Source organism: Papaver somniferum, chromosome 4 (genome assembly GCF_003573695.1).
Source record: "Papaver somniferum cultivar HN1 chromosome 4, ASM357369v1, whole genome shotgun sequence".
Lineage (NCBI taxonomy): Eukaryota > Viridiplantae > Streptophyta > Magnoliopsida > Ranunculales > Papaveraceae > Papaver > Papaver somniferum.
The window spans coordinates 112,863,774-112,876,466 of record NC_039361.1 but is presented as its reverse complement, the minus strand read 5'-3'; the positions used below and the strand labels follow the sequence as shown (position 1 = coordinate 112,876,466).

Below are 12,693 nucleotides of genomic sequence, written 5' to 3'. Positions count from 1 at the left end.
AAATTTAAAGAATTTACATCTATAAAATTCAAGCATTTAAAGTACATGCATAATTATATTAATCCAAGGAAATGTGGTCAACAATAGGAGTTGATCCCATAAAAAATGGTGTCAAAAAACAGGAGTTGGTACTCGTAAATTAGACATACAACAGGCTATGAGAGAATTTCAAAAGATGCATACCTGGTGATAGTAAGAAGGGATCCCACCGAAAGGAAGCTACAAGTTTTGCTAACAACACCAGCAATACCAAAAAATTATTGTTCCAACCTATCACCACCACCACCAGCACACAAAATCTCCATAAATGGGATTAACAACAATAGTTGATCCAATAAAAAATTGCGTTAACAACATGACTTGATCCAACAAAAGGGATCAACAATAGTAGTTGATCCAATAAAAAATTGTATCAACAACATGAGTTGATCCACCTTCGCTACTTTATAATATTAACAATAAATTACAATGTTTTTTTTAGAACAACCTAATTTTCTATCTAAAATCACTAATTGCGAAAAAAAACTATTCCAAATCCCAAATCAGGTTAGCAAAACACAACAAAAACAAAAAGTAATCAATACGCCGAGATTGAGATATGAGTAAATAACGAACCTACCTCTCTAGAGTTTGTTCATCTTCAAGATTTGACCCTTGTAAATCAATAGTTGTTGTTCAGCTGAAACATCAGAATTTTGAGAGATAAGAATTTTGAACTCCAAATCAGTAGATTTAGGGATTGTCCTCACATAACTTAGGTACCTTTTGAATAACTAATACGAATAGTAATTTCTTCACATTATCAATACCTGAACCACTGTCCGATCATTTTTATTTTCTTATGTATAAAACAAGAATTTGAACGGAAAATACAAACAAAAAATCATTACGAAATTCTTATAAAATGAATAGAAATCAAAACTAAAATAGAACTTAATGTGAATTTGAGAGAGATCTGATAGACTGAGATTATTATTACGTCTTTGAATTGAAGAAGATGATGGAGACAGAAATGGTGGTGGAGGTGCTGGTGGTGGATAAAGGAGAACAGACGGAGCTAATGATGGAATCCATAGAAACAATGGACTAGGACGTGGTGCTGGAGATGATGATAGATTTGGTGGAGGAGCTGGTGAAGGTACAGACGCCGGTGATGGTGTAATAATAAGAAGAGATATATTTCTTTCTGGATCTTTTATTCAACTGAAACTTCCGGATCCAATAATATACTCGTACGAAATAGGAAGGATAAATTTGGTATGTAATAAAATTGATTTTATTTTAAAAATTGGAAGGACATAAATATTGTTGAAAAGGATATTTGTAAAGTCGCGAAAATATTCTTCCCAAATTACTCCAACATATAGAATTGTGGATCCAAAAACCCACCCCTGTAATTTCTTAGCGGGCCTAAGGGCTGGGTGTGTTCGGGAATTTTTCCGGGAGACAATTCTCGGTTAGTGTAGCATTCCCCTCTATGCCACGTGGTAATAGTCGAATGAGAGGGATACCGTACAGTCGTTTAACCTCGGTTCCATGATAGCAGGTTTACCATTTTCTCTTTAGTATCTTCTTCCTAACAGTAAGAGCGTGAAAGAAGAAAAAAAAATGGGAATGTAAAAATGACTGGGCAAACCCTAAGTTCCCAAATCAGAATTTTATTCATCCAATTCGATCAAATTGAATCCAATTTCGTTAGGGATCTTAAGTAGTTGATCGAATTTGTGGTTAAAACTGGTAAAAGAAGAAGAAGATGCCTGCAACGGGAGATCTAGACCGTCAGATAGAACATTTGATGGAATGTAAACCATTAACAGAAGCAGAAGTAAAAGGTTTAAGCTAGAAGATGAAGTTTGGGTGAAATTCTTCCACACTTAATGTGCAGATTTTAGAGTTTTATTTATACTCAAAAGATACTGCAATGCAGTTACAAACTCAATCAAAACAAAGACTTTTAACAAACTCAAGACTCTGATGTAACTGAGCATAATCCTAGCCTTAGGAGTCTTCCTTGTTACTCGGTCTTCTGACTCTCTGATGGTGCTTATCTTGTTTTTGTTAACAAGGTGCAGCTGAGTCATTGTGCTGACTAACACCCTCCCTCAAGTTGAGCTGGAGTTTACGGATGTTCAATTTGTCACGCAGAAGCTGAAACTTAACAGAAGACAGGCCCTTAGTAAATAAGTCAGCTATTTGATCCCTTGAACTAATGAACTTCACTTTGAGTTGTTTAGCTGCGACACGTTCACGGACAAAGTGATAGTCTATCTCAATATGCTTTGTCCTTGCATGGAAGATAGGATTCGCTGTCAGATAAGTTGCCCCCAGATTGTCACACCACAAGGAAGGCACATGCGTAAGAACTCTTAATTCACGTAACAGAGACTGAATCCAAATAAGTTCTGAAGTTGCAATAGCAATGCCACGATACTCAGATTCAGTGCTTGACTTTGAAACTGTTTTTTGTTTCTTGGCACTCCAAGAAATAAGATTACCCCCAGAGTAGATACAGTAGCCACTAGTGGAACGCCGATCATCCAAATTACCTGCCCAATCTGCATCCGAATAGGCATTGAGAGAATAGTTCAAGACTGGTGAGAAGAACAATCCGTAGTCAATTGTGTGCTTCAAATAGCGCAAGATTCGTTTAACAAGCTCCCAATGCTCCAAATAAGGCTCATGCATAAACTGACAGGCCTTGTTAACAGCCACTGCTATGTCAGGCCGTGTAATGTGTACATATTGCAAGGCCCCGACAACACTTCTATAAAGAGTGGGATCTGTAAACAATTCAGCACCTTGGCGACGAACTTGGAGGTTAGTAGCCAGTGGAGTGCAAACCGGCTTAACCCCATCTAGTTTGGTGCGATGTAGTAAGTCTGAGATGTATTTCCATTGAGAAAGCACCAATTTTCCACCTTGACGTAAAACTTCAACACCTAGGAAATAAGAAAGGAGGCCCATATCTTTTACAGCAAATGCAGTACCCAAATCAGTCACCAGTTGATCTATTAAGTCAGATGAAGAGCCTGTCACAATTATATCATCAACATATATCAACACATATGTTGTGGAATTACCAGAAATCCTGATGAAAAGAGATGAGTCCGCCACTGAAGCCTTGAAACCCAACAGGAGAAGATGACTGCTGAGACGAGAAAACCATGCACGCGGTGCCTGTTTGAGGCCATACAAGGATTTATGGAGCTTGCAGACGTGATCAGGGAAGTTAGGATCAACATAGCCAGCAGGCTGCTTCATGTAGACATCCTCCTCCAAGACACCATGCAAAAATGCATTTTCAACATCAAGCTGACGCAACTGCCAGCCATTCATCACTGCAAGCGATAATACTAGTCTGATAGTGCAAGGTTTGATCACCGGTGAGAAAGTTTCGCCATAATCCACCCCCTCTTGCTGTGTAAACCCTTTAGCAACCAAGCGTGCTTTATATCGCTGTATTGAACCATCTGGGTTTCGCTTTATCCGGTAGACCGACTTAGACCCCACTACATTCATGCCAGACTCAAACTTAACAAGTGAGTAAGTACCATTTCGGATCAGTGCATTTATCTGAGTGTCCATGGCGTCTCTCCATTCTGCTATTTTGCAAGCTTTAGAGTAGCAAGTCGGCTCCATAAAATCTTCGTCATGGAGAGGATATTTAGTTGCAGCAAGACACAATTTTTGAATTGGTTTGGTAATACCTGACTTTGCACGTGTGACCATTATGTGACCTTGTTGCACTTGCTGATCAACATGATCAGGAGACAAGGAATTAATTGCAGACTCGTTTGAAGCAGCCGGAGAAACATCTGGAGAATTAGGAGCATTTTCCTGAGTCTGCAGCTCTAACACTGGTGACAGCGGCTGCTGTAGCTGTAGCTGAGCAGGAGATGAAGGACTGAAAACTGCAGAGCTAAGAATATTTGTGCTTGATGCAGGAATCGGCTGACAAACGGCAAGAGCTTGCTGCTTCTGAGGAGAGAATGGGAATGTGCTTTCTTCAAATCTCACGTGACGTGATATATACTGCCTATTGGTTGGCAGATGAAGGCAAATATAGCCTTTATGCACTGCACTGTACCCTAAAAATACACAAGGAAGTGACCTGGGTTCTAACTTGTTTGCATTATAAGGCCTTAGACAGGGATAAGCCAAGCAACCAAACAATCTTAAAAAGGTATAATTTGGTTTCTTATTGTACAACAACTCAAGAGGTGTGAGGGAATTTGTTTTAGATTTAGGCACTCTATTGATAAGATAACAAGCGGTAGTAAAAGCATCTGACCAAAAATCTTTTGGCAAATGAGCGTGAAAAAGAAGTGTTATACCACTCTCTGTTACATGTCTTATACGACGCTCTGCAAGACCATTCTGAGCCGAGGTGTGAGGGCAGGAAAATCTATGTTGGATGCCTGAACTATTTAAATAGGAGGTAATTCTTTTGTACTCAAGAGCATTCTCAGATTGAAAAACTTTGATTTTGTAACCAGTTAAATTTTCCACTTGTTTGTGAAAATGAACAAAGATATTGTAAGCATCAGAACGATGAACCATTGGAAATACCCATGTGTAATGAGAGAAGACATCCATTAACAACAGGTAATAACGAAAACCATTCCTTGACAGTTGTGGAGAAACCCAAATATCAGAAACAATCGAACTTAAAGGAGTATCAAAGGTAGTAGTACTGAGAGAAAAGGGAAGTTTTCTACTCTTGCTAACATGACAAGAGTGACAAAAATCGAACTTCTTATGCAAAAAAGGAAGAGAGAAATTCCTAATTATTTTTGAAACAGTTCCAAGCATGGGGTGACCCATGCGCTGGTGCCAAACAGGTAAACTGGCTGAGAGAAAAGACTGAGGAATTTTGGATGTATGAAAATCACCTACGCCATCGAATACATACAACCCATTCTCATTCCTCCCCTGTAGCAGCACTGCCCCTGTGCATTTGTCCTTCACAAGAAAAAAGCTTGTGTGAAACTCAAAAATCACGTTGTTGTCCTTACAGAATTTAGAAACAGATAGAAGATTTGTTTTAATCTTAGGCACATGATAAATCTGATTTAATATAAAGCAGCGTGAATTATGAGTGAATGTTGCGTTACCAATATGTGCAATCTCCAGACCATTACCATTTCCTACTCTAACTTGATCCGTGCCCTCATACTCATGCGGTATACAGATGTTGTTCACATCAGGAGTTAGATGATGGGTTGCACCAGTATCAGTCACCCATTGTCCATTTGGTTGACCACCTGGTAAGGCTATATAAGCCTCAGGCGTTTTTGCAGGTTGTTGAGCATCTCTGTCATAGCGAAACCAGCATCGATCTGCAGTATGGTTACGCTTTTTGCAAATCTGACAATAGACTGTGCCATTACCAGAATTTCTAGGAGGCTGTTGAGGCCGACGATTATTGTTTGGCGGATTTGGTCCTCTCGGTGTATTTTGAACTCCTCTTGGTGCAGGTCTACTAGCAGATGAGGAAGAGCTGACATAGTTTGCAACTGGTTCTTGCAACTGAGACAGTTGATGTTCCAACCTCATCTCAAAAGTCAGAAGATGAGTTATGAAGGTTGATATGTCCATTGTTTCAGCAGTACTTAAACTAGTAACAATAGGGTCATATGTATGATTCAATCCATTGCAAATGGATTGCTTTTTCTCATGAGACGGTACAGTGTATCCTGTGGCTGCAAGTTGATCAAACAAACGCTTAGCATCATTTAAATACACCTTCAGAGACTTATTACCTTTGTGCAGATTATGGAGCTGTCTCTTTAAATTCATCTGGTGAGCAAATGTTTTTGGAGCAAACTCAGACTCCAAGGTGTCCCATATCTCTTGTGCAGTCTCAAGTTCTGCAACTACACTGAGAACCTCAGGAGTTAAGGTAGAATTCAGCCAGCCAACCAACGATCAAAGAATCTTGGTGCTCATATGCAGTGAACGCAGGATTAACAGCCTCACTTTCTGGTAGAGTTCTTGGTGGTTTTTCTTTTGATCCATCAATAAAACCTGTTAGGTCATAGCCTTTCAGTATAGGCTTGAATTGAGCCTTCCACAATACATGATTAGTACCAGTATGTTTCAAGGTAACAAGGTGATGGATTTGAACCTGGCGTAGAGTAGTTGTAACCTCTGCCATTGATTTGATTTGTGGTTGTATAGGTTTCAGAATAGGCGCGGAATCCGGTTTTTGGATCTTGAGCATGATACCAAGCTAGAAGATGAAGTTTGGGTGAAATTCTTCCACACTTAATGTGCAGATTTTAGAGTTTTATTTATACTCAAAAGATACTGCAATGCAGTTACAGACTCAATCAAAACAAAGACTTTTAACAAACTCAAGACTCTGATGTAACTGAGCGTAATCCTAGCCTTAGGAGTCTTCCTTGTTACTCGGTCTTCTGACTCTCTGATGGTGCTTATCTTGTTTTTGTTAACAAGGTGCAGCTGAGTCATTGTGCTGACTAACAGTTTATGTGAACAAGCTAGAGCTGTACTTGTCGAAGAATGGAATGTGCAACCTGTTAAATGCCCAGTTACTGTTTGTGGTGATATACATGGTCAATTTCATGATCTTATTGAATTGTTTCGTATTGGTGGTAAATTTCCTGGTACTAATTATCTTTTCATGGGCGATTATGTAGGTAAGGGCTTCTTATTTTTGTGTAGAGGTTTAGGCTTTTTGATGTTCTTTTATTCGTTTTGAAAAAAGGAAATGTTTTGATTATTTGAGTTAGGTTTAGGTTTTAGTGTGCGTATTGATCATCAGGGGTTTGAAATTCATGTAGCTCATGCAACATGAATGGGTTTCAAATGTTTTTGTTTCCTTGTATATCCGTTCTGATTGTGAAATTGGAGCACCTGTTTTTATTTCTTAGCTGCCTGTTTTGCATCGTTAAGGCTTCTAGAGTTTGGAAGTTGAGCATCAAAGTAGCTTGCTCTCTAAGTAGTATAATTTGAATAGACAATTTTTTATCTGTAAGGTGAATTTGGAGCATATTTTGAAGAGCCGGAGTGGTTGAGGTTGATTGTGTTTTCAAGATTGTAATTGATGTTGGCGGCTTACTGCATGCCTTCTTTCTCTGGTTCTTGTAGATATCCAGCAGTATCAATCTTGATTATATTAAAAAAAAATGTTGCTTGCGTGCTGCATTTTGTAGATTGTTTTGCCAAAGAACTGTTGGCATTTTACAAATTTGGTAGAAGTGCGATAGTGGTTCAGAATGATGTTTATGTGCAAGATAGTAATAGATGTTGGCATGGCTTACTGTCTGCATTTCTTTTCTTTTTTCTTTCTTTTCGTGTAGCTGTTGCTTGCATGCTTTATTTTGTGGATTTTATTGCCATAGAAATGTTTGAGCATTTACAAACGCGATGCTTGTTTTTTGTTTTTATGCAGACCGTGGATACTATTCAGTGGAGACAGTCACACTTTTAGTGGCCTTAAAAGTCCGTTATAGAGATAGAATTACACTTTTAAGAGGAAACCATGAAAGCCGGCAAATAACTCAAGTGTAAGATTTTTATTCTTTTCAGTACTTACTCATCTAGTTATTGCACCGAAAGAAGAGTTATTGCACCGAAAGAAGAGAAGTGATACCTGACTCATGCATTTTGACTTCTCTGAGTATTCTGGCTGTCTCTTCTAGCTTCTACTGTTCTGTACTTCTGTTGATTAGATAATGGTGATGATTGGCTGAAATAAAGTTGTGGAGTTATTTTTTAATTAATAATCCTAATTATCTGGTTTCAGGTATGGTTTTTATGATGAGTGCTTGAGAAAATATGGAAATGCAAATGTTTGGAAGTATTTTACTTTGACTATCTACCCCTCACAGCTCTTATTGAGAGTCAGGTTTGAACTCTGTAATCACGCATGAATCTTCATTGCACTAATACCACTTTTTTTTTTCATTTTCTTTTCGCTTTTATGGATTTCCTTAATTAGTTTTTGTATTTTTAGGTGTTTTGTTTGCATGGTGGACTCTCCCCATCCTTGGATACATTAGACAATATTCGGGCTTTAGACCGTATACAAGAGGTATGCACATTAATAATCAAGAAATTCTAAATTAATATTCTCAGGAGATTCATTTCCTTGTTTACTTCATACTTCATTGTTCATATAGAGCTCTGTTAGATTTTCCACTTTGTTCTTAGTTGATGACTGTTCTCTTTCATGTAATGGCCTTGTCTGGGGTGAATAGGTTCCGCATGAAGGACCTATGTGTGATCTTTTATGGTCTGATCCGGATGATCGATGTGGGTGGGGAATTTCTCCTAGGGGAGCTGGCTATACATTCGGGCAGGACATCGCAGCTCAGTTCAACCACACCAATGGACTGTCGTTAGTCGCAAGAGCCCATCAACTTGTGATGGATGGTTATAACTGGTGTCAGGTGGCTAAATATAGAGAACACCCTACTTGTTTTTGGAAGTTCCCAACTTTGTCTATTTTTCAATCCAAGGCTAGCATCTAATGTTGAAGGTTGTGATTTAAATTGTTGCAGGAGAAGAATGTGGTTACGGTGTTCAGTGCACCGAATTATTGTTACCGGTGTGGGAATATGGCAGCAATACTTGAGATTGGGGAAAACATGGATCGAACTTCCTTCAGTTTGACCCGGCTCCTCGACAAGTTGAACCAGACACCACTCGCAAGACTCCAGATTACTTTTTGTAATCAGAACTGACTTAAGGTGTCACCATCTCTAATGATTCTAATGATTCTATTACACTAATTGCAAAACTTTTTGGCTGACATATTGCAATTACAATCAATCTAACATGCCGCGTCCACGTTAACCAAAATTTGGATCCACAGAAGAATCTTTTTTGGTTCTAAAAAGTTATGGGATGTGTTATATCGGATGATAGCCATTTCCCGAAAGATTTTGACAGCTTCATTGACTGAGAAAAAGAACAGCAAGAGAAATTTGTAAATAGGTTATATGCATATGAATGGAGAAACATGTATGGAGCCTGATGTATTGTAGTGTCTTCACCTTTTAAAACCCCTAGAGTCACACCAGCAAGTTAGTAACTCTTTCTCCACTGATGTTGGAACATGTATTACTTTTCAAGTCTCAATGCCCAAAGTCCCGAAAGCAACTTATATGTCATCAATCGCCTCACGGCATTAAACCGCCCTATGATTAGCTGGTTTTGCAAACAGAAGACAACTAACTTAAATCAGCTCAGCTTGGCAAACACATCTAAATTGTAGTTGTGGTAAACTGGTGATTGTTCAACATCTTCAAGCAGGATTAATTGTTACTTCCTATTTCCTTTAAATGTACAGTCTGCAGAACTCCGTACTACTTAAATTTAAAAGAGTATTTGTTTATAATTTATGTATGTATCCAGCACCCAAATGGCTTCTGCCATTTCATGGATGCTGCTGGACATTGCACCATCTTGGTACTTCTGGAAATTCCTTTATGAATAAAGGGGAAATCACTTCCATGCACACCTCTTTTAAAGAACAAAACCCTTGTGGTTACTGCTTCTTTGTGTGAAATTTTTTGCAGCCTTGCCATCTTATTCATATGTCTAAAGTGTAAAACTGCTGGTTATTCATTAAATTTTTTTTGGAACAACTCATTTGATGAGAAAGGAGGTTTATTAAATTTGAATATCACTGCAATAAGAATGTGCTTCCACCCATGTCTAAACGGACTGGTTTACTGAACAACAAAAATTGTGTCAACTACTTGTATATTAGTAATTCACAGTTGCTTTGATTGCATCCAAGATCTGCAGTCAATGAGAAGAATAGACAGTGTTATTATGAGTGTGGAGGACTCTCCTAAGTCCTAACATCCAATTTTATTTGAACTACAAAAATTTCGAGAAAAAGTAAATAACCAACCTTGTTCTTGGTGGGCATAAAGAAAGGTTCAAACACGAGAGGGAAAGGAGTGTCCAAGCCGCATGTTCTTGCTACAGGAGCTTCTAGCTGCACATAATAAATTTTATTAAATTCTTGTGAGCTTAGATCGATGTTGGCATTAATGAGGAACGGCCATTGCTCTTTGCAAAACATTTAAGGGTTCAAGTGTTTACCCTTGAGAAGCAGCGTTCCATAATAGATGCAGAAATCTCAGCACCAAATCCTCCCGTCACTGGAGCTTCATGACTAACCTAAAAGTTTATATCAAATAGAGAAAACCAGCTTAGAAATTGTAAGGTTTAGAAACACTAAGCACATTCTATGAGTGTATGCAGAGGGTTTACTCACAAGTAGCCTTCCAGTTTTCCTGACAGAGGCTTCTACTGTTTCCTTGTCCCATGGAATCAAAGTTTTAAGGTCTATCAGTTCACAAGATATTCCCTCCTGTAAATTTCATGGATCAAGTGTGAAATTGGTAAGCAAAAACTATGTTTATAATAATATGATAACTGAAGAACAGGTTAATGTCGAATCCTCTCCTTTCAGATCAAGGATTTACCTTTTCAGCATCCACACACGCTTGCTCCATAACTGCAAGCTGAGATCCCCATCCTACAAGTGTTATGTCGCTGCCATGACGAATAACCTGAGAGAACGCAGAATGTGGTAAGGGGATCACATGATTTAAATGAATGCAGGATTAAGTTCTCTCTAATGTTATAATTTCGCAAGTGCATGTACCTCAGCCTCAGATAAGGGAAACATATAATCATCTTCAGGAACTTCTTCTACTGCCAAACGGTAAAGCCACTGGAGTTCGAGAAAACAGTTAAAAATCATTTGATGTTTTGTATACACTGCTGCCTCAAAGCAAAACTTAATAACAATGACTAACCTTTGGCTCAAAAAATATGACAGGATTAGGGTCCCGTATTGAAGCCAATAATAAACCTTTCTCTTGTTTTGGACTTCGCGGAATGACAACCTAGACGAAAAGTTAGGAGCATAAGAATCAATGTTGACAAAAATTAAGATACCATCAATATTAAGTTTCCTTTATGCACTACTTTAATTTTCATGGAAACATGGTTCTGTTACAGCCACATTGATTTCTAGGCCACTGTAGATGCCACTTAAAAGTTGAGAGACCTATATTTCAGCAACACTTTCACCTTAACTTTAGCTTGAGCGGGAGACTGTAAATACAGAATAAAGACCTCAACATGCAAAGCGCCAATGCTAGCTGAATGAAAAGTTACCTTGAGTCCGGGAACTTGACAAAAAAATGATTCCGGCGATTGGGAATGATAATGGCCGCCATGGCCCACAGCACCATAAGGTGTTCTTATTGTTAAACCTAGATCACATTCACTTTGAATATCAGCAAGGGAGCACAAACGTCAACTTGGAATTGCAACTCATACGAAAATTAATTGTACCTCCACAATTAAATTGATTCCCACTTCGGTATCTAAACTTGGCCGCTTCATTTACAATCTAAGCATATCAATTATGTCAAACGAGACTAAGATACATGTTTCAGTCCGGGAGATATCCTATATAGAGAGTGAAAGTATATTGTATACCTGATCGAAAGCCGGGAAAATATAATCTGCAAATTGTACTTCAGCAATAGCTCTATTCCCCTATGATAGTAAAAACCAAAAAATTAAAACAAGCAAAACACAAATATCACATCGTTTAGAGATTAAGGCTCTATATGTAAATGCCTACTAGCATGTATAATCATCATACATACCATTGCCGCGAGACCAATACCGAATCCAACGATACCCTGCATTACGGCTATATGTCAGTCTACAAATTAACCTCAAATCTTTGCAAGAAAACTAAAATGAAATAATCAAATGCTTTTTTTGGTGCAAGTCCTTGTTTGCAGAATGAGCCAATTTTCAACAAAACAAGAAACAAGAGCCACCCAAGACTGAAAATTGAAGGTGCTGACCTGTTCACAAAGAGGGGTATTAAAAACCCTTTTACTACCAAATTGATCAGCTAATCCTGTTGAGCAACGAAAAACTCCACCGAAACTCACATCTTCTCCAAACAAGTATGCACTGCGGACAAGTAAAACCAAACCCAAAACCTTAAAACCCTTTTTCTTTTTCATTTTCATTCAGTAAGTCAGAACAATAACTATGAATTAAAAGAGGAAATCACACTCTGGGTTTATTAACTTACTTGGGGTCAGTCTCCAGAGCAATATAAAGTGCTTGATTAACAGCAGTAAAAAGATTCACAGATTTTCCACTCTGTTTTTCCATGGTAGAACTAGAAGATGAAGAAGATTTTAAAGTCGAACAAGCTGTTGAGAACCCCCTTTTGCTGAAACTTGAGATCATCCATTGTTTTCCCAATTCTTTCACAGATTTCGCCATTAGAGAGTTAGTAGTAGATGGGGGAGATGGATATTCAGAAAATGATCAAAAATTTGGCACAAGAAGAGAAGTAGGTGAGTTTTACAAGTTTCTCTCTTTATTATGGTACATGTATAAGTAGCAGTAGTGACAGGTAAGCGGAGGAGTAGGCTTTTTATTCATTAGCTTGATTCTTGAACCGTTAATTCCAGGCAAATTTTGGTACGTGAGTGAGTGTCATGGGATAGACATTATCTTGTCACATTGTATATATATTTTAAACCCAATTTAGAGAGTTGTGGTCGACAGCCGAACAAAACTTGAATTTTAGAGCTTCTGGTCCCACTTGAGAGAATATAAACCAGTAAGAATTGTGGGTTTTAAGATTTTTTGGGTGTTTTTTGC

The 12,693-nt window shown here is 38.2% G+C and overlaps 1 protein-coding gene and 1 pseudogene across 1 annotated transcript; one reads left to right on the top strand and one right to left on the bottom strand.

The window, feature by feature from the left end:
• The first annotated feature begins 1,622 nt into the window (after positions 1-1,622).
• Positions 1,623-8,724, top strand: LOC113274197 (annotated as a pseudogene).
• An 897-nt stretch (positions 8,725-9,621) lies between these two features.
• On the bottom strand, positions 9,622-12,483 carry LOC113274196 (2-oxoisovalerate dehydrogenase subunit beta 1, mitochondrial-like). Its single transcript, XM_026523661.1, has 13 exons — positions 12,113-12,483; positions 11,877-11,988; positions 11,670-11,705; positions 11,497-11,556; positions 11,350-11,407; positions 11,170-11,267; positions 10,806-10,895; positions 10,652-10,720; positions 10,470-10,556; positions 10,259-10,354; positions 10,084-10,161; positions 9,890-9,976; positions 9,622-9,774 (listed from the first exon to the last, which is right to left on the bottom strand). The coding sequence occupies exons 1-13, from the start codon at positions 12,307-12,309 to the stop codon at positions 9,739-9,741; spliced, it is 1,104 nt and encodes a 367-aa protein (XP_026379446.1). The 5' UTR covers positions 12,310-12,483; the 3' UTR covers positions 9,622-9,738.
• Between the last annotated feature and the right edge of the window lie 210 nt (positions 12,484-12,693).